At 40.9% G+C, this 20,343-nt stretch overlaps 1 protein-coding gene across 1 annotated transcript in view; it reads left to right on the top strand.

Annotated features, from left to right (window-relative positions):
- Positions 1-20,343, top strand: part of DNER (delta/notch like EGF repeat containing) — a 326,762-nt gene that overhangs the window by 179,147 nt on the left and 127,272 nt on the right. The window contains exon 6 of the mRNA XM_057551824.1: positions 16,885-17,038. Coding sequence (XP_057407807.1) covers positions 16,885-17,038 — 154 coding nt within the window. The remainder of the gene's footprint in view (positions 1-16,884; positions 17,039-20,343) is intronic.

Raw genomic sequence — 20,343 nt, 5'->3', positions numbered from 1 at the left:
CATTCTTACCAGCGATACATGAGGGCTTAAAGTTTTTCACATACTCACCAACACTTGCTATTTTCTGGTTTTTTAAAAAAATTAATCCTTGCCATCCTAGTGTGTGTGAAGTGGTAGCTCACTGTGTTTTTTTTTTTTTTTTAATTTATTTATTTATTTATTCTTGGCTGTGCTGGGTCTTCGGTTCGCGCGAGGGCCTTCTCCAGTTGCGGCAAGTGGGGGCCACTCTTCATCGCGGTGCGGGGACCGCTCTTCATCGCGGTGCGCGGGCCTTTCACTATCGCGGCCCCTCCCGCCGCGGGGCACAGGCTCCAGACGCGCAGGCTCAGCAGCTGTGGCTCACGGGCCCAGCCGCTCCGCGGCATGTGGGATCCTCCCAGACCAGGGCTCGAACCCGTGTCTCCTGCATTAGCAGGCAGATTCTCAACCACTGCGCCACCAGGGAAGCCCTCACTGTGTTTTTGATTTGCATTTTCCTAGTAACTAATGCTGTTGATAGAGTTTTTAAAAAAATCGTATTACGTGCTTTACGTCTTTGAAAAACATTTTTGATTTTTCCCATCAAAGCCGAATTCCAGTTATATCCCTTTGTGCAGGAGATTATAAGAGGCACAGTCTTGGTTACAGCAGAAGAAATAATTGCAGACATCATGTGGCCGAGTTCAGGAGCAGCGGCCCATGGGGATTCTGGATTGTTTTGCCTCTAGATTGGAGGCAGGTGATTCTGCTTGCCTGGGCCACCTTGAATACTGGTCTAGGCCAGGTCAGTGCTGGCATATCTGCTCAATCCCAGCTTATCATTGGCATGAAAACCATTTAGATGCTTGGTTTATTTCTAGGGAATGTGAGATAAAGCAGATTCAGAGAAGACTGTACCCTAATCTTGCCTCAACTGGAAACTGACCAGGAACCCACCATCTCCATGGGGAAGGGGTAGGACAGGCATTACCCCAACACCTGTCAGACTGTCATGAGCCATCATATGGCTTTCTTCCCTCAGACTGCCTTTTCCTTGTACTCCAAGAATAGTCCCAAGAAACCTGGCCCAAACCTGTGTGTCTTTTACTCATCAGCAACGGGGAACTCACTCTGTGCTCAACTTCCTTTCACATAATGGGCTTTTGGAGGCTAAGATCAGCATTTAGTTGAGCCACAAGCATGTGTCCCTTCCAAGTTCACACTGGAGGAGAATTTCTAGATCAGTGATAATTCTGCAGTTAAACAGGCTATCTCCAAGTCAATAAAGGATGGAGAAACTGGCTTGGAAGGGAATGAGAGAACTCTCCCTGGAATACAACAGCTGCTCTGTATGGAGAAGCAGAACAAGTTTACTGCAGTCCCCTTGGGCTCATCGCTGCGCATGCAATCGACAGTCTTCTATACGCCTGTGGTTGGTTTCCACACAGTTCTGGGCAGAAGATTTGAGCTGTTTCTTAGCCTCAGACAGAGGTGACTGTGTGTTATGTGCAGGGACATTTAGGGCTCCAGTGTGGAGGGAGGGGTGCAGAGGATGCTAGTGTGATCATCTTCCGGGAGTCAGCAGAGGCCCTGGCAAATGTGGAAAGTTCCAGAGCTGTTCGGAATTCAAAGGTCATTATTATGCAAGACATCAGAACTGTCATTTACACATCTTGTTTTCACACGGTCACAACATTTTGGCAGGAGACTGGGGAATACGAAGCACATGAACAGAGGAAATACCCATAGCAGCTTATGCAGTATTATTTATATTTTCTCAAAATAATCATGCACATGTGTTTAGGTCTATAGTTGTAGAAAAACTTAAAACATTTCACTTTTCTCCCTTCCTTCTATCTCTGCATTATAATTCAATAAGTGTTTTCCCAGATTCACTGGTGTGTTTTTGGTTTGTCTTTCCTATTAACCTTTTCCATTTCTTTATATGCTTTCTTCGTTACAGTTTATCTCTATTCTTTTCTTCGTTATTATCTGGTCTCAGTTTGATTTAGTATATGTTTCAGTGCTGGTAAGCAAAGTATATCAGGTAATCACCATCAAGTGGTGTCAGTAGCAGAGAATTGAACAAAGTCCTATAAATGAAGAAAATTAAACATTGATGCAAGAGACATTAATGGTTAGTGGAAACTAACATATTAAAGGAATGGGTTATATGTCATGAAAGCACCTGCTGAAGTGATGAAAGCACAGTCTGCTGCAGAAGTTTTGTAGGGGTCTGGAATGGAAGATGCGTGGGGTTAGTTAGAACCTGGATTAGGTTAAGGAAGGGCTACTCCACAGGCCAGGGTCACAGACTGTGTGAACTTGTACTGGAATTTGGTCACCCTTCTTTTAGCTTGAATTGTTTTCATTGATTTTTAAACCAAAGTTTGTTCTTCTATTTTAAGGATTTCTCCACACGTGGAAGATTTGGGGGATAAAAAAAAGATATCATATTGTGACGCCTAAGATCAGAAGCAGCACCCAAATTTGACTTTTGCCTGAGGGCTGTTTCAAGTTGCTAAAATAAATAATACATTCTAATTTATTTTAGCAACTTCCTTATTTAGATTAGTATAATATTATTCTTCCATTTCTATCATAAGGACAATTCATTTTGCAATTTAATCAGAAATATCTGCATTCCATTTAGCTTGGTTGAAATTCACCAGATGCTAATGATCCATCAGTTCCACTGCTGTTCCCTGGTAGGAAGGATCTTCCACTCATGGTGTCCTGTGACATGACATTTTCCTCACTGGAATTTTTGGATGGGGATATTGAGGCTCTTGGGTTGACTTAATTTTAGTAAGAGTTGAAGTTTTAAAATTTTGTAGTACTTCCAAAGGTACTAGCATTTTAGTTTTGTTTAGATCACTGAGAAGCCTGTGGAGCCTTATTATTATTGTCATCTAGCTGGAGAGAGAATTCAAGGCTGCACCAAATATCTATGCGCTTAAAGAGAGCATGTGGTGTCTGTACCCGGTCCAGGCGATGTCAGTGTGGGCTTCCACGTTTGTATAGACCATTCTGATGAAGTGGGAGGCTTTGTGGCCCAGTGGAGGCCAGTGGACACGGGGCAGTTCAGGAGTCAAGATCTGACTCTGGTACTTACTGAAATGGCATCACTTAATTCCCTAGAGCCTCAGTATCCCTGTCCGATATTGGGCAACATGAAATGTCCATATCACAGGGCCGTGGTGCATGAGAGACCTTAGGAGTACAGGCCTGTAGAGGTGCTGGAGAAAATCCTAATGGAATTTAAAATGGGATCCTATATGCGCAAGCATTTTGTAAAGTGCTTTGCAAATAAAAGGTGACATGGTACACAGACCATAAAAGTGGCATCTGTTGCCTCCATCGAGAGCCACCTTCCTATGACCCTTGTTGCACTTGGCATTTCGACCCTGTTATCCTTGGATGTCTCTGCTTCCCCTCATCCTCTTTTGAACTACCCGGGAATGTTTCTGGCCTATACAACAGATTTTAACTGACTTCAGCGGTAACCATTTGGGGCTAGACTCACGTTTAATTTCCTTCTCAGGGTTCTCATTTTAAAGGAGAATTGTTGGGAAAAACTTGATACTTGAGTTTTTGAATCCAAGTCACCAGCATATGCTTTACATACCAGTGTTTTCTGTTTTATTTTGTCTTTAAGATCTGTGCTGTGACAAGAGGGGTGCAGTTGACCACAGAAATGAGCAATCAGCTGTTTGTTTTACTTCTTACCCATTGTTTCCAAGCGCTGCTTAGCTAAATGTATTTTTAATTTTGCAGTTAAAAAACAAAATTGTTGGCAAATACCAATTTTAGCCAGAAATACTCATGAGTGTATAATTGTTGCCCAAGAGGAACCCTGATAAGAGGGTCTTCTAACAAATAGCAAAACCATAGTTACCAGCCAGCAGTAGTAGTAGGAGATACTTTTTTTTTTTAATTATGAGGGTTTTTACTTCTGAACTGAAATTTTTAAAAGATGCTTTAAAAAATAAAAGTATAGCTAGACATTGGTACAATTTAGTTGCCTATTCTGTTGGACAGAATACGGTGGGCTAGGAGTGTAGACTTAGTGTAAGATTCAAGGATATCTAGGGAGGTCCCTTCATCCCAAATTTCCTTGACACACCAGCCTGGCGGGGATGCCCGGAATCCTGGTGTTTGAGCTTAATTCCTCGTAATAAAGGCATGATTTCCTATTTAAATGCAAATGTCCCTAAATTGGTATCACATTAAGGTATTATCTGTCATTAAAACTGGAATAACTTAGCTTAGTCAGGGGCTGATTTTAGTAGGAGAGAGAAGAGTAGGTAATTCTAGAATCCAGCTGGAGGTGTTGGGTCTGAGGGGGACCTGGGTTTGGGGAGGTGAGATTTGTCAGATTGGTCAGCAAATCAAGAGTCTTGTGTTTGGTTTTCAATTCTTCCGAAGTTTAGAAACAGGGGAGGCTGGTGGCATTTGAGCCATACTTCTGAGACAGATGTTACGCCAAATAAACAAAACTAGTTATATTTTAGAGGAGTCTGAGAAGCCTTAGAAGTGCTCATCCGATGCCATAAATGACCTTGAGCCCCATTCCGTAGCTAAAGCCTATTTATGCCGCTCTCAGAGAAGACAGGAATTTGGGCTAGCTCATGGAATATTTTTCCTTTCCAACACAAGCATTTAAAAATTATAATTAGAGAAAACTATTTGCGATTGGCTTCTCTACTGGGGACTGTCCTGTATGACAGCACTGCTAGGTGTATCAGCCTTCATCAAGCCTGTGCACATGAACCAGGAAGTGAGATTAAGGTTCTTCCCAGCACTTGCATGAATCTGTGCTAGCCCAAGGATTTCCTGTGACATGGACATTTCATTACCACCCTCTGATGACGGCAGTCCTGAGGCTCTAGGGAATTAAGCATGTGATACCTTTCTTTTTCCAATAAAGAACCTAAACCTGGTATCCTATTCTAAGAGTCATAAATGAATTAGAAAAGAAACTTCAAGCATCAAAATGGTTCAAATATAATATACTAACCAAGAAATTGTTGAAAGGATGATATGAGCAGTGTTAGTGTTTTACATTAAAAATTTGTATGCAGATTTTCTCTGATTCAGAATTGGAGGATTAAATTATCACCCAAAAGAAATCGCTTCATGAGAATATTATAGATTAATAAAAACAGTTTGAGCAAGCAAGCAAGCAAGCAAGATTCACCTTGCCTGTGAACTTAGCTAATTCTTTTGCCACCCCTGGGTTAGATCGTTTGATGAGTTTCTTTTGGAAGTTGTTAGAATGATTCTTTTCTAATTATCCTGGAGAAACACATTAGCTATAACCTGCCTTTCGTTCAATGTTAAAATCATGAAAGCAGCAAACATTTAGTGAGATAAGATTTAATTAAAATGAATGATAGGACCTTCCCACATCTGCTGGTGTTACTTCAATTTGTGTGAGTGTAAATTCAATAAAGAAAAACATCCATCAGATCAGGGACTCTATATAAATGAAATCATTCACAATAAGATGAAAAAATAGTTTTTTCCCATTCAATACTGAAGAAATATTTTTAGTTAAATGCCACGGTGTGGTGTCAGGGATCATATAATCAAGACAGACCTCTTGGAATTTAGGCTGTGATACCAATAACAGTAAGAAGAAGAATCTTGATTCATGTGTATATTCTCATTTCAGTAGGAAAGCAAGGGGCTGAAGAATTGCATTCACCCTCCATAAGGAAGGCTGAACTGATCCTTTATACCAGCTCTGCTGTGGTTTACTTTTTTGTTTATTTGCGGTCTCTCTCTTTGGGTTGGCTTTGTGACTATCCACAAAAGTACGTAAACAATAAAATAACCTATTAAGAGGAAAATAGATCTGAAGGCCAAGGCAAAGGAGAATTCTAGGTCCAATAGGAAAGTAGACATAAGTTAAAGTTATAAATGTACAGAGGAAGGCTCACGTACTGGCTAAAGATAGGAATTGGGGATGCATGTTGGGTTAGCCGTGGCCCATGAACGTAATAGACCATGTACGTGAAGGAGCCCAAAGGGAATGAGGATAAACAGGAAACGGGGATGGAAGGTGGAGGGAAGAAAGAAGAAAGAGAAACCGCACACGAGAGAGACGTTCTGGTAGAGGAGCCATTGAATGAGTGTCCCTCAGGTGGAGTTCTTCAGGTTTGTCTCCCCATTTTGGCGTCTAGAGTGTCACATGGTGACAGAGGTCTTGAGAACTCTATGGGTTATACCCAAAAGAACAAAACCTGTCACTCAGGAATGATCTATGGATAGACCCAGAGCAATCAGAATGTTTGAACAGTCAGGGCAGGGAGCTGGGGGTTCTCTATAGGGATCAGGTGCTGTACCTTTTACCTGGACCAGGTGCAAGTGCACCTCCTGCCTGGTCTCCACATCCATTTGGGCACTTCACGTTCCTTGTCTCCAAGATTTGTAAAGGGCCAGTGCAATCTTCATGGGAAAAAAGAGATTGGGGGTTTTGATGATCTTACCCAAGCCTAATGTCTAATCTCTACCTATATATCCTGGTCCCTGAATCTAGCTGGTAATTTGATTTGCTGATTTTCATCACCTGACTCAAACAGGAACTGGGAAGAGGGACCAGTCAACCACTTACTCCTCCTGTGTCACTGATATAGTCATTTTATCTGTAAGTGACTGTGCTGAACCCCTTTGTTATTGGATAGGTGTTCTCGAATATCTGTTGTATCATTGTAGGTCTTACAACAGTTAAAATTTTAAAGCCAACACATAAATAAAAGAATCTCTGGTTATAGCACATCTCCTTTCATTTTCTCCTATTATTACCTGAGGTCCAATAGGAGACAAAGTCATAAATAATGTAAATTTCTTGCCCAAGATCAAAGAGATGGAAGAACTAGGAATAGGATCTCAACAGGCAATGTAGTATTTTTTTCTTACTAAGCTACATTGTCGTCCGTGGTTCACTTTGACCGTAGTTTCTTTTACATAAAGGGGAGATCCTGGAATCAGATTTCCTGGGTTCACATTTTAACTCTTCAATTTATTAGCTGGAAGAACGTGGTCCATTTACTCACCCTCTCTGTGCCTCAGTTTCCCCAAACATAAAATTGGAATAACAGTAACAATGAGGGTAACTGCATCTTGCAAAGCCCTTAGGACAGTGACTTGTGTCTTTATAAGAAGAGGCGATTAGGACACAGACATAAACAGAGGGAAGATCATGTGAAGACACAGAGAACAGAGGGCCATCTATAAGCCAAGGAGAGAGGCCTTCAAAGAAACCAACCTTAGCGACACCTTAATCTTGGATTTCCCAGCCTCCAGAATTGTGAGAAAATAAATTTCTGTTGTTTAAGCCACCCAGCCTGTGGTATTCAATACTTTGTTATGGCATCCCTGGCAACCTAATAGGGAGAACAGGAACGAAACCCACTAGGCGGTTGTTAGCACCCCAGTGTGGCATGGAATCGCTTGGCGGAGGACAGTGGGGATTTATGGCTTATTTGGGACTGAAACCCAGGTCCATCCGATCTAAGAGCTGAAGAGGCCTTTGGAGGTCAGCCCCTTCAGATTCCCACTCGGTGCGTAAACGCTGCCCTCATCCCCTTTCTCAGAATGTCGTCTGAACTCTGCCCCTCATTCTTTGTAATTTAATTTCTCGCATTTCTCAATATGTTAAATTGTAAAAATGTCTTTACAATGAGACCACATCTGCCTCCCTCTGCCTCTGACTAGCAGTGTGACGTTGAGCAAACTGCTTAAATTCTCCAGTCTGTTTCCTCATTGGTGAAATAGAAAAATAATACCTATCTTGCAAGACTGTTGGGAGGATTAAGTGAATCCTTACACGGTACCTGGCATATGGCGGGGGCTTTCTTCAGTAAATGATGGTTTTGACCCCTGCCCTGTCCCCACTGGCTTTCCATCTTTGGAAAAAGCTCTCAGTGGTTTATCATCTTTGCTTTACATTTCAAAATATAATTCGTGGTGAGTTTTCCTTCTGAGGGAACTTGAAGAAGACGTTGGGAAAGATCTCTATTCTTCAAAGAATCCTTCTCATCAATAATTTATACATTAAAATGTCCATTTTATTAAAGCTTTTTCTTTATCATTTTCTTTTGATGTAGCAAAGGAAATAACTAGAAGGCTAAATTGATTTTTAAAATAAGAAAGTAGAATGGTATATCATTTACTTGTGGGATCAGGCTAATTTTTTTTCAGGGAAGTTCAATAAAAGATGAGTTTTTAATGACATCCATTTTTTTAAAAGTCAAATATTACTTTTGTTAGTGGATTAGGATGCTGCAGCAAATAAATGCACAGATGTCGGTGAACTGGAGATCGAGGCTGATTACATGGAAATCTTATGCCTAATTACAGCCACACTCAGAGTGCTGAGAACACATAAGTTGCAGGGATAAGGTTGGAAACTGCTTGTGAACATCTTCATTCTGCCAACCCATACATCCAATTTTAGGAAGAAAGTCTTTTACAAAATTTCCCGAAAGGCATTTACTTTCTTCTCCCTTGAGCAGTCAAGCAAACTACAAAGTCTTTTGGAAGGAAAGAGTATGGCTGTCTCATTCATTATTGTTTCTATCATTTAGAGTTTAATGTTTAAGCCAAAGAAACGAGTTCTAGGAATTCATGAATGTCACGTCTTACATTCAATGTTTAGATGATCTGCATGTTTCTAAGCTTACTTGAAAAAAAATAAGCTACTACATTTGAAATTAATGAACCCAAATAGAAGAGCAATAGCATATCTAAGACTAATGGGAAAATAAGATTATGAGCTATAAGCAATGGGAGTATGTTGTTTAAATTAAATGTGAATGATAGAACAGTGAGACCCAACCAATGGACAAGAATTTTAAAAATGTAATTCATGACTGAGTTTTCCTTTGAGATGGTTCACTGTGTTCCCAGCAAGAGGCAACAGTTTGTCTCTGTGGCTGGGCTCCAGGTGTTCTTGTGTGGCCTGGGCTCAGGACAAGGCATTTATAAGGACTTTTACATCATAAATAGAATTCCCAGATAGTCTCTTAAGTTTTATGTTAAAATAATCCTTTCTGTCTCTTGAAATAACTAAATCTGGGCTTAGTAAAAGGCTGAATTCTACATGTCTAAGAGAACTTGCTAGACTGATCTTCTGACCCTTTAGTTACAGGCCACCTGTGTTTAATGACATGAAAATGTGCGCTATGGTCACTGCTTTTTATCAAGGTTTTAGTGTTTGTCAACTATGTAATTTCAGACCTGAATGACCACCTGCTGTGGTCCCTAGAGCTGGACTAATAAGCTCTTGGCTTAGGACGACAAGGATGAGGCTTCTGTGGCCTCCATCTCCACGGATTCAGGGTCAGTGCAGTTGGCATGATGGGACAGCTCAGGTTAGAATCTGACTAATGCTTCATTGTTTCATGAGTTAGACAGGATTCATTGCCTTCCTTCCCTGACATCCTCTTAGAGCAATATAATCACTCTGTCAGGGGGCTACAGAAAGCCCTTACTGGGGGGGATCATCTTCACGGACAATTGCTCCTCCATTAACTGGGAGCAAAAAAGATTCCAGAGCTTTGCAATGTTAGGAAAGAGACTCTACTTCTTGACCCTACCATGTGTGACCCTGGACTACTAGTTTAGAGAGGTCTTCTGAATGTTTCCCCGTAGGCTCTGTAAGCAGGAATTCTCTCCCAGCTGTGGCCTGGGCTGGCTGTGCCCTGCTCATGACCCTGGCATGCTGGGCAAGCTGAGAGGTGGCCACGCCTTCCTTTGGCCTAGGAATGGTTGAGCCTTCTCTTCAAGAAAACTGGACTGTTCAGAGGGAAATATGCTCAGTTATGTGATTCATATTGTCCACAGGAGAAGACATGTCAGTCCCTTAGGGCAAGCAGAGCTTTTCCTGGCACTTGGACGTGAAATGAATTTCCGGAGTGGGACTTCATGTACGGGGACCCGGTGATGTGCACACAATGTTCTCCACAACATCCCTGCAGTAAATGCAATAGCACATCCCGCAGGGAGGAGCTGGACACAGGATGCCGAAATGTGATTCTAACGTTTCAGAGTTTTATCTTTCCTTTCCTGGGATTTAGCCAGACTCTTAAAATAAAAACAACGAATTTTTTATTATGGGAAATTTCTACATGCATAAAAATAGAGAGAGTCATTTGGCAAACTACCATGTCTGCATCGCCTAGTTTCAGCAATTATCGACTCATTAGCCAGAGTTTTGACCTTGCAGATGTTCAGACATTTAGCTATGAATCGCCCAGATGCTGTTTGGAATCAGGCTGATCCCTGACGGAAGTTGAAGTTGGCTTTGAGGGTCTGTTAGGTAGGAGTGGCTTAAATCATCTCTTTTCCATTTTCAGAGGTTTTGGTTTGGAATTGTCCTCCTAATCCTTGTTCCAGCATCCCCTTTAGCATGAAGATGTGGATGAAGAATGTATAAGTGGCTCTGATTGTAATAAATCACAAGATCATCAGAGATACACAAGGAAGTAGGAGAAGAGGACCCCTACCCTGCACAGAACTCTCATGCAAGTCTACCTTTAAGGAGCAGACTATAAAGTCAGCTTTATTCAGTGAACACTCAAATGTCTATTATGTATGCAGACATCAAGGACCTCCAATTCTGGTGAAGAATCGCCCAAAGTTTCCAAGTCTGTCCATGAGTGATTAGGCATTTTATGTACAAGAGATGCATTCAACCACCAGGAAGGAGGTTTTTACTCTATTTTGACACATTATTTGAATAGATTCGGTATTTTTCTTAAGGCTGAAGGAAATTAGGATCAGTGAACCCAAAGAACAGTCAATGATGCTGATAGGGAAGACAGCCAGACAGCAAGGGAGGAGGTGGAAAAACTACGGAAATCTGGAGCTGGAAATAAAATACTACTGTCATTGGGGGTCATTTTAGAGTAAGGGTGAAGGACGTCCCCACATGGGTCTATGGTACCCATAGATCATCACGGTGATGATAGGATGATATGCAGCTGTGAGTGGAAAAGGACTTGGATGATATTGTTTTAAGCCTTGACCTTACACTTGCCAACTGGGACACCTTATACAATTTATCTGACCTCTCTTTCGAGTCTGTTCTCAACTCCCAAAATGGATCTGGGAATACCCACCTGACAGATGTGGTGAAGATTAAAGAGATAATTCAATGTGAGCAAGCTCTATAAACAATGAGCTTCAGTGTCTAGTTGGCTGAGTTTTTTATGTTCACTGATGTCACTGGGACACCGAAAAGAGATGTGTATTTTCTGTATACTTTGTTTAAGGGAGAAAGTAAACAAGAATTGCTAAATTCTGACTCTGAAAAGAGAAAAATAAAGCTCCTCAAAAAGCTTCTCTCTCTGGTCTTCCCTGGTGGCGCAGTGGTTAAGAGTCCTCCTGCCAATGCAGGGGACACGGGTTCAATCCCTGGTCTGGGAAGATCCCACATGCTGCAGAGCAACTAAGCCCACGTGCCACAACTACTGAGCCTGTGCTCTAGAGCCTGCAAGCCATAACTACTGAGCCTGTGTGCCACAACTACTGAAGCCTGCATGCCTAGAGCCTGGGATCTGCAACGAGAGAAGCCACTGCAGTGAGAAGCTTGCACACTGCAACGAAGAGTAGCCCTCACTCACCGCAACTAGAGAAAGCCCACGCACAGCAACGAAGACCCAGCACAGCCAAAAAAAAAAAAACCAAAAAAACCCCTTCTGTCTCTGGGATGATTTGTTCATGGCAAGTAGGCTTTACTGAGAGGTGAAAATTGCAGAGGATGAGACAGAAAAAGTAAGCTGGGGCCAGATTGCCAGTGACCTGTGTGCCATGCTGGGGAATTTAGATTTATTTATTCAAACATTTGGCTCTTTATTTTGTAAAGTATTGAAATATAAAAATGCAAGAAAATAAGTTAGAGTCAGAGAAAATTTAAATTAAAAAGTGATATCCTAGTTGGAAAGAGGAAACAGTCATATAGGTCACAGAGCCCTAGAGTGTTGTTAAAACTGAACTTCTAGTAGACTCTGAACGTATGGCAGCCAAATCAGAAAGGAAAAAAAAAGAGCAGTCACATAATCTCCATCATTCATGAGGACAAAACATCAGTTCTTATGACTAGTAAAACTTTTAAATGAGTGAATTTTCTTGGGAAGGAATTTATAAATGAGGTAGAAAATGATGTATGGCATATACGCTCTTGCCAACGGCCTCATGGTAAACGCAATAGTAGATTTTAAAGGGCTGTTTCTTATAGGACCCTTCTCTTCCCCTTTCCTACTTAATATTCCCCACAGCATTTATCACCGTATTTATTATTAATCATTTCGTTTGTCAGTCACTCCCACTAGAATATAATCTCCATGAGAGAGTCTTGTTCACTTTTGTGTCCCCAGAACAATGCCTGGCTCTTCATAAGTGCTCAATATATATGGGTGAATAAGTGAACGCAGGTATGACTGAAATTTTTTTAAGCTAGAACTTTTCAAAGTAAGCTTCCTACCACTGTGTGAGAAAGGTTCATTACTGTGCAAATGGAATATTTGACTTCAAGCTATTGAGAAAAACTGAGATTCTGCATTGGTTTTTAAAATTAATCTCTGAGGGTCATCTTTCATTTTACTTGAAAAAATATTTTTACCTATAAATACACCATAATTTTGCAAGGAAGTCCCTCTCTGTAACTTAGCTATGCTACTGATTTTAATTAAGTCCATTTTGTCTCTTCCGCCAGTTAACTCAGTTGGACATAGGTTACTGCTATCATAGTAAGTGGGTTAAACTCAAGGTTGATAGAATAGTTTATACATCAGTGATCAAACACAGGTTTTTTTGTTTTTACAATAAATACACTAAAAACATAGTTTCTTAGTAAATATTTATGGCCCCTTACAAGTCAAAGTCTTGAAGCTATTTAAAAATCCTTTTAATATTATAGGAAAGTTCTTCATTCTTAGAAAGTAGACTTTGGAAGAAATCTAACTTTATGGACAGCGTGACACATAATACGCAAAGATTTAACTAAAATTTTATGGTCAGGAGTATGTAAACATTCGTTAATCTTCTTCCTCATCCATCAGTCAAAGTTTTAGAATCAATTCAGTGCTTTGCTTGGTCAAAAGCAATTGTTTCAACAATTTCTTAAGGTTTCTTTCAAGCTTCCTGCTTAAAACAAAATGCGCGGCTTTCATTTTATCTTTCAATTCATTCAACTACACTTCAATTAAAAAAAAAGTATATATATATATATAAATTCAATCAATGCTAACTGAAAGACTTTTGATTTGGGGTGTTTAATAATTTATTTTCACAAGCAACATATTTTCCATGGAACTTGCCAGATGAATTATATGCAAAATGTATCCCCCAAATGACCAGAGAAATTTATCTGAAAAATGGAATGACTGGATACAAACCAAGTAATTTTTAGTGGACAGCTGCCAAAAATAGTCACATGGAGTAATTTATGATGATGCTGAGGCCCGATTTGGAATTGTTCCTGCTGGGTATGCACAGCTTTTACATTCAGAGGCGGTCACAACTCTGCAGATGCACAAGGGGCTCCAGACAGCCTCTTGCAAATATCAGCGTTGTGCACCGTTGGCCATTTGAGCAAGGACAAGATTTTCCTTAGAAGAGAGATCTATTTTTTAATTTTTATTTATTTATTTTTATTTTTTCATTGAAGTATAGTTGAGTTACAATGTTGTGTTAGTTCTGGTGTACAGCAGTGATTCAGTTATACATATATGTATATGCATATTCTTTTTCATATTCTTTTCCATTATGGTTTATTATAACACATTGAATATACTTCCCTGTGCTATACTGTAGGCCCTTGTTTATATATAGTAGTTTGTATCTGCTAATCTCAAACTCCTAATTTATCCCTTCCCTACCCCCTTTTCCCTTTGGTGACCATAAGTTTGTTTTCTATGTCTGTGAGTCTGTTTCTGTTTGGTAAATAAGTTTGCATGTATCATATTTTAGATTCCACATATAAGTGATATCATATGGTAGTTGTCTTTATTTTTCTGACTTACTTCACTCAGGATGACAATCTCTAGGTCCATCCATGTTGCTGCAATGACATTATTTTGTTCTTTTTTATGGCCGAGTAATATTCCATTGTATATATGTACCACATCTTCTTTATTCATCTGTTGATGGACATTTAAGTTGCTTCCATGTCTTGGCTATCATAAATAGTGCTGCCCTGAACATTGGGGTGCATGTATCTTTTCAAATTAGAGTTTTCTACAGATATATGCCCAGGAATGAGATTGCTGGATCATATGGCAACTCTATTTTTAGTTTTTTGAGGAACCTCCATACTGTTTTCTATAGTGGCTGCACCAATGTACATTCCCACCAACAGTGTAGGAGGGTTCCCTTTTCTCCACATCCTCTCCAGCATTTGTTATTTGTAGACTTTTTAATGATGGCCATTCTGACCAGAGTGATATAATACCTCATTGTAATTTTGATTTGCATTTCTCTAATAATTAGCGATGTTGAACATCTTTTCATTTGCCTATTGGCCATCTGTATATCTTCTTTGGAGAAGCATCTATTTAGGTAGAAGACAGAAAAGGAGTTTTCTAATTACAAGGCTGCCTTTCTAATAGTCCTTAATGAGCTTTTCCCAGCTTTCAACTACAAAGTCTATACAAACACACAAAAGGGGAAAAAACTCACAGCATCAAGAAAAAAACATAAGAAGTCAACTATTACTAGAATGCAGAGGGAACTTCCGTTTGCCACAAGGAGGTATGAGATGATAGAAATAGAAGGCAGAAAATTTACCTCTAACTTAAGTAGAAAAAGCCATTGCTTTTATTCCAGTTGTTCTAGTTTCTAAGATATAATTGAAGAGTGTGTCCTTAAACTAAAGAGGACTTGATTGTGCAGTTTATAAGGATGTGTCATATTCCCTTAACAACAACAACTTCAACTAACAAAAGAAAGACACCTACATAAAACCTGGCTGTTTTGGTTGAGTTAAATGTCATGTTTGACTGTCTGGCTCCTTGGTTGGTTGCTGAGGTCAGAGTTCCATCCACTCCTGGTTTAGTCGCTTGTGACAAGGGGCGTCCTCTTAAGGTGTAAACTATGATGTCACCATGCAAGGACAGTTTTTCTTAGAAAAGGAGTCTGTGGGTTAGGGCAAGTTAGATGGAAGCCATAGAAATATAACTACAAATAGAATGCAGCCATAAAACAATTTTACCTAATGACCTCTGTGGGTTTTCCTTCCAGGAATGTAAGGAGTCAGTAGTAGGGAATTTAAACATTCAATTCACGTACTGATAGGTTAGAGATAAAAAAGATAATTTTTAAAAATAGAAGCTAAAATGGCATTTGATAAAATTTGATCATCGTTCCAAGCATTCTACTTAGTGATATATTCTACAAACCTCCCTTTGAAATCAAAATTATTCTGGATGTGTCACCAATGTAACCATGACGACTAGAGAAAAGAAGGTGACATTATCATGATTTACAATTGATGTTCCCTTTTTTTTGGTGGGGGTGGGCTTGTTTTATCTGGAAAACTCAAGAGAGTCAACTAAAACCTCTGACCTGTAATGAGAGCTCAGGGTGATGACAGGTAACATAACGTTAGCACTTTACATGTCAGTAATAATCGCTAGCAAGTATGATGGGTATTACAAGAAAGGGGGTGAGGAAAGGATCTCATTAGCAATAGCTACAAAGAAATCTAAATGTTCAGGAGTAAATTAATCAAGAAATGGACAAGAAGTATAAAATTTGATTAAGAGACCAAAAAAAATTAAAGAGAAGAAGACAACCCTTTTGTTTTTTAAGAGAAAAGATGTTGTGTAGTGCTTGGTGGGGGTGGGTGGGTACGGGGTGGGATCCTGAGTTAACAATACCTGGAGGAGCCCAGAGAGTCTCTGTAAGATCAAGGGCAGGAGGCTGGGTCCCCCACCCCCTCCAGAGGGTGGGAAGTAGGCAGGGCTGGGAGAGGCTGTGGGTGGGGCTTTGAAACACCTGCCTGATGTGTGGAGCTTGGAGAGAGCTGGGAAAGGTGCTTTGGTCTGTTTTGTTTTTATTTTGTCTTTTTTATTTTTTTATTTTTAAAAAATTTTTTAAATTTAAAACTTTTTTTATGCAGTAAGTTTTATTTATGCCATTCTCCTTTGCTTCCTCCTCTCCATTCTTCATGAGAATCTGCAGTCACATCTACACAAGGCTTTGGAGCCAGATCTGTGTTTTTTTTAGATGCATCACCACCCTCAGGCCACCATTAGGAAGAGAGCAGGAAGGCTCAGTTTTATTTGGATTTTACAACTGCCTCAGAAATGAAGCTTCCAGTCAAATGCAGTTCTCTGGGTCTGAGTTATGGTCTTTTACTAGTATAACAAACCAAACAAAATCGTCCTTTTTATTTTCCCTTACACTCAGGTCATCTGCGTGGCTGCACGTTGAGCCTCATTTACAGAGTGGTTTGGTAAATTCTCTCAGGGATCTGGAAGGGTGGGCCCCATGCCACATTTCATGATGCTTTTGTCGCAAGCACTATCTATGCTGAAGGACTTCATTTGGAGTGACATCTAATTTAATGACTGTAGCTCAATATATCTGCTCTAGCATAATTCTCATTTCCATGTCAGGTCAGCGAAACTTTATTTTTTGCTTAAAATAATTATTCTTTCCATTTACGGTTTAGGAAGGTTGAAAACCATTGAGATACATATCAATAAAAAACATGTTTGAAGTTAAACTGTAAAGAAATAGACTATTTTTTTTAAAGCTATGATTTTAATCAGATCATGATATAAGTGATACGATTAAAATACTTCGTGTTGGTATAATTATAAAAATAAGTGGTACGTTTGAACTTTGAGTTTCACAGTCAACGCACACATTTTAGGGGACTCAAGTAACATACACCGTATGTTTGTGTTTTAGGCAACTTTTTCGTGTAACTGTGCTGATCAGTACACGGGTACTTTCTGTGAAGAATTTGACGCCTGCCAGAGGAAACCCTGCCAGAACAATGCGAGCTGTGTTGATGCGAATGAAAAGCAAGATGGGGGCAACTTCACCTGTGTTTGCCTTGCTGGTAAGGTTTCCATAGTTCATAGTTACTGTGTGTCTCTCTGTAGAATAGACACTTATTAATTAAGGATGGTTAAGCATACATTGTTGGACAGGTGACTTTAAGGTCTCATTTGGTTCCATCAGCCCATGCTGATGGGAATGGAGGAAGGAAGTTCCTATGGGGATAAACATCACGTTCTTTGGCTGGCTTTCTGCCATTAGGATGCTTCTGTCTTAGCATTCCACCATTTTTGTTCTGGAGTAATGATATTCCTGGTCAAATAGAGGCCTGGATGTTTCAAAGACAGTTCTGCAAATATGTACTGAGTGTGGGCTGGCGCTGTGCTGAGTGATTATGCTAAGTAACTTAAGAAGAATTTAGGCTAAACTGTGCAGGCTGTTAGGTAATGCCACCCAATCCTCTCATTTGTGTTCATTTCCTTGTGTTCATGTATGTTCATTAGTCCAAGTTCGTGGAACACCATCCTGCACAATGGGGCAAGTCTTTAATATTCCTTGGTTAGTATGGGGGATTCATTGATCCTACATGAGACTTTCAGATCCTCGGAGCACAAAGGGTGACTCTTAGGAGAGGGCAGTGGACAACAGACTTCTATTCGCTGGCAATCACCGTATTGACTTACTGCTCAGCCAACTCGGTTATAAACCCTCAAGGAGCAGGAATGGCATTTAATTGGTGAACATTTTGATACAGCTGTTTTGATGCAGCTTAAAAGCAAACACCAAATTACTCCTTTTTTTATCATCAATAACGTGGAAAACTGACATCATCTTTCTTTTTCCATCTCATCCTGTTGCCAACATCTGCCACTGCACAGGGATTCAGGGTGATGTCGGAGCTGGGGATGGAGAGAGGGATGGAGTGAAGTGGGAGTTGGGGTGATTAAGTGCTCATTGTAAGAAGCAAGGCCCATCCATGCAGAAATTCATAAACAAAAAAGTGAAAGTCCTTCACTCATCTATCCCAGCCCAAACTCTATAATAAGGGTAGGTTAATAGTTTGGTATATTTTTTCCAGACGTGTGTGTGTGTGTGTGTGTGTGTGTGTGTGTGTGTGTTTCCCTTGCAGATCAGATGATTGAGTACTTTTCTATATATTTTTAAAAAGTGATTATAGTATAAATACGGCTCTACAACTTACTTTTTTCAGTGTATATTTACCAGTAGATCATAAATATCCTTCCGTGTCAGTACATATGGGGCTACCTTATTCATTTTAACAATTTCATAGCACATCTCCTAAATTTGTATCTCCAGGTGAGACTACTGCCTACTTGCCATCTCCATTCAGATGTTCCAGGCCACCTTAAGCTCAGTCATTCCAAAACTGAGCTCATCACACCCCCAGCTCCACACAGCTCAGCTTCTGGTGTTCCATCTATTTCTACAAGCCAGACATCTACAAGTCACCCTAAGTGCCCCCCACCCTCTGTCCTTTCTGCCTCCAAGTGTTCTCCATGTTACCACCTAAAGACTTCACAAATCCACTCCCGTTCTCTGCAGCCCCACTGCCACTGCTCCCAGGCTAGCTGCCTTTGCCCCTTGTCTGTGTAACTGAGATAACCTCTCACTCTTTCTCTGTCTCCTCTTGACTGTGCTGTGCCCTGGAACCAGAGTGATCACGCCAAAGTGAGCCCTGGCTTTCGTTATGTCAATGCCCCCAGACTGTCCATTCTCCTGGGTGATTATTTTCCAGAGCAGATCTGATGTAGTTGCTTTCCCACTTAATCCCCTCTTCCCGTCGCTCTTGGGATGAAGACCAGAATCCTCAGCCTCATTCTCCTCCGTGATCGGTCGCTCATCCGCCTTTCCAGCCCCATCTCACCCCACTGCTCACCTTGCTCTGGGACCAGCTACCTTGGCCTTTCATCTCCCTGCCTGCTTGAGCTGCTGCAGGACCACCTCCCCGTCTCTGTGCCTGGACAGCTCTCCCTGCTGCCTCCCTTTTGCCTGGTTTCTATTTTGGACCTTGTTAAATGCCCCCTTTCCTTGGGAAGTCTCAGCTGAATGCTTCAGTCTAGGTCTCCTTCCCTTTTCCTCTTTTACAGCTGGGCATTCCTTTCCTTCACAGCCCTCATCTGTTCGCAGTGGACGTGTACACGTGTGATTCTTTGATTCCTGCCTGTCTTCCCCGCCAGAGTCAACCCTGTGAGAGCAGGACCTGAATCAGTTCCGTTCAACATTGTGTCCCACCGTGTCTGACGAATCCGGGTCGCTCAGACAATGTGTTGATGAGATGAATTAATGAAAGAGTATGAACGTGGCCTGATGTTTTAAACCACTCCTCTATTGATGGGTCTTTAAGAGAGTTTCAATTTTATTTCTCTTTTATAAGTGATGCTAGGACGAATAAAGATCCTTCTATAAATAGTCTCAATCAGGGCTGGTAGGTGGAGCTTGTCACTGTTTGGACTGAAATGATTTGTTTGATATTTTATCCAGGTCTGTTCTCAGAGGAGACTTCTCTATTTTTAAAGGAACTCAGGTGCACAGAATTGGAATGACCATAATGCTTGGTTCGTGATACTCTCATCTTGTCCGTAGCGTGCTTTTATATATTTACTTAGCTATTTTAAATTATTTATTTATTTATTTATTTATTTATTTTCGGCTGTGTTGGGTCTTCGTTTCTGTGCGAGGGCTTTCTCCAGTTGCGGCAAGCGGGGTCCACTCCTCATCGCGGTGCGCGGGCCTCTCACTATCGCGGCCTCTCCTGTTGCGGAGCACAGGCTCCAGACGCGCAGGCTCAGTAGTTGTGGCTCACGGGCCCAGTTGCTCCGTGGCATGTGGGATCTCCCCAGACCAGGGCTCGAACCCGTGTCCCCTGCATCGGCAGGCAGACTCTCAACCACGGCGCCACCAGGGAAGCCCCCATACTTAGCTACTTTAATATGCAGTAATCACCGGGGGAGCCACCACCAAAACCAGAAGTCCAGCCTGATGACTAACCATATAGTCTCCTCCTCAGCCCATCCCTCGGTCTCCCTTCCCATCCAGAGCTAACAGTCACCCTGAATCTTGAGTTGATCCGTCCTTTGTTTTCCTCTTTATATGCTCTTAGCATTTACATGTTTTTTACATAAGATTTTATCTTTGAACTGTGCTCCAATTTATAAAAACAGTATCATGCGTGAATCATGTTACGTTATCACACATGTAATTGTCTGGTGCTTACTTTCTTCACTTGATCCCGTCTTGCTGAGGTGCATCTACGTGGTTGGGTTTGGATTGCTGTATAAAATTTCATTGCTCTCTTCTCCTGTGGACAGGCACAGATAAGCACATTCTTGTATGCCTTCCATTGTT

This window comes from Balaenoptera acutorostrata, chromosome 8 (genome assembly GCF_949987535.1).
Source record: "Balaenoptera acutorostrata chromosome 8, mBalAcu1.1, whole genome shotgun sequence".
In the NCBI taxonomy this organism is placed as follows: domain Eukaryota; kingdom Metazoa; phylum Chordata; class Mammalia; order Artiodactyla; family Balaenopteridae; genus Balaenoptera; species Balaenoptera acutorostrata.
The sequence above is the reverse complement of the archived record's forward strand: the minus strand, read 5'-3'. Positions and strand labels throughout refer to the sequence as shown.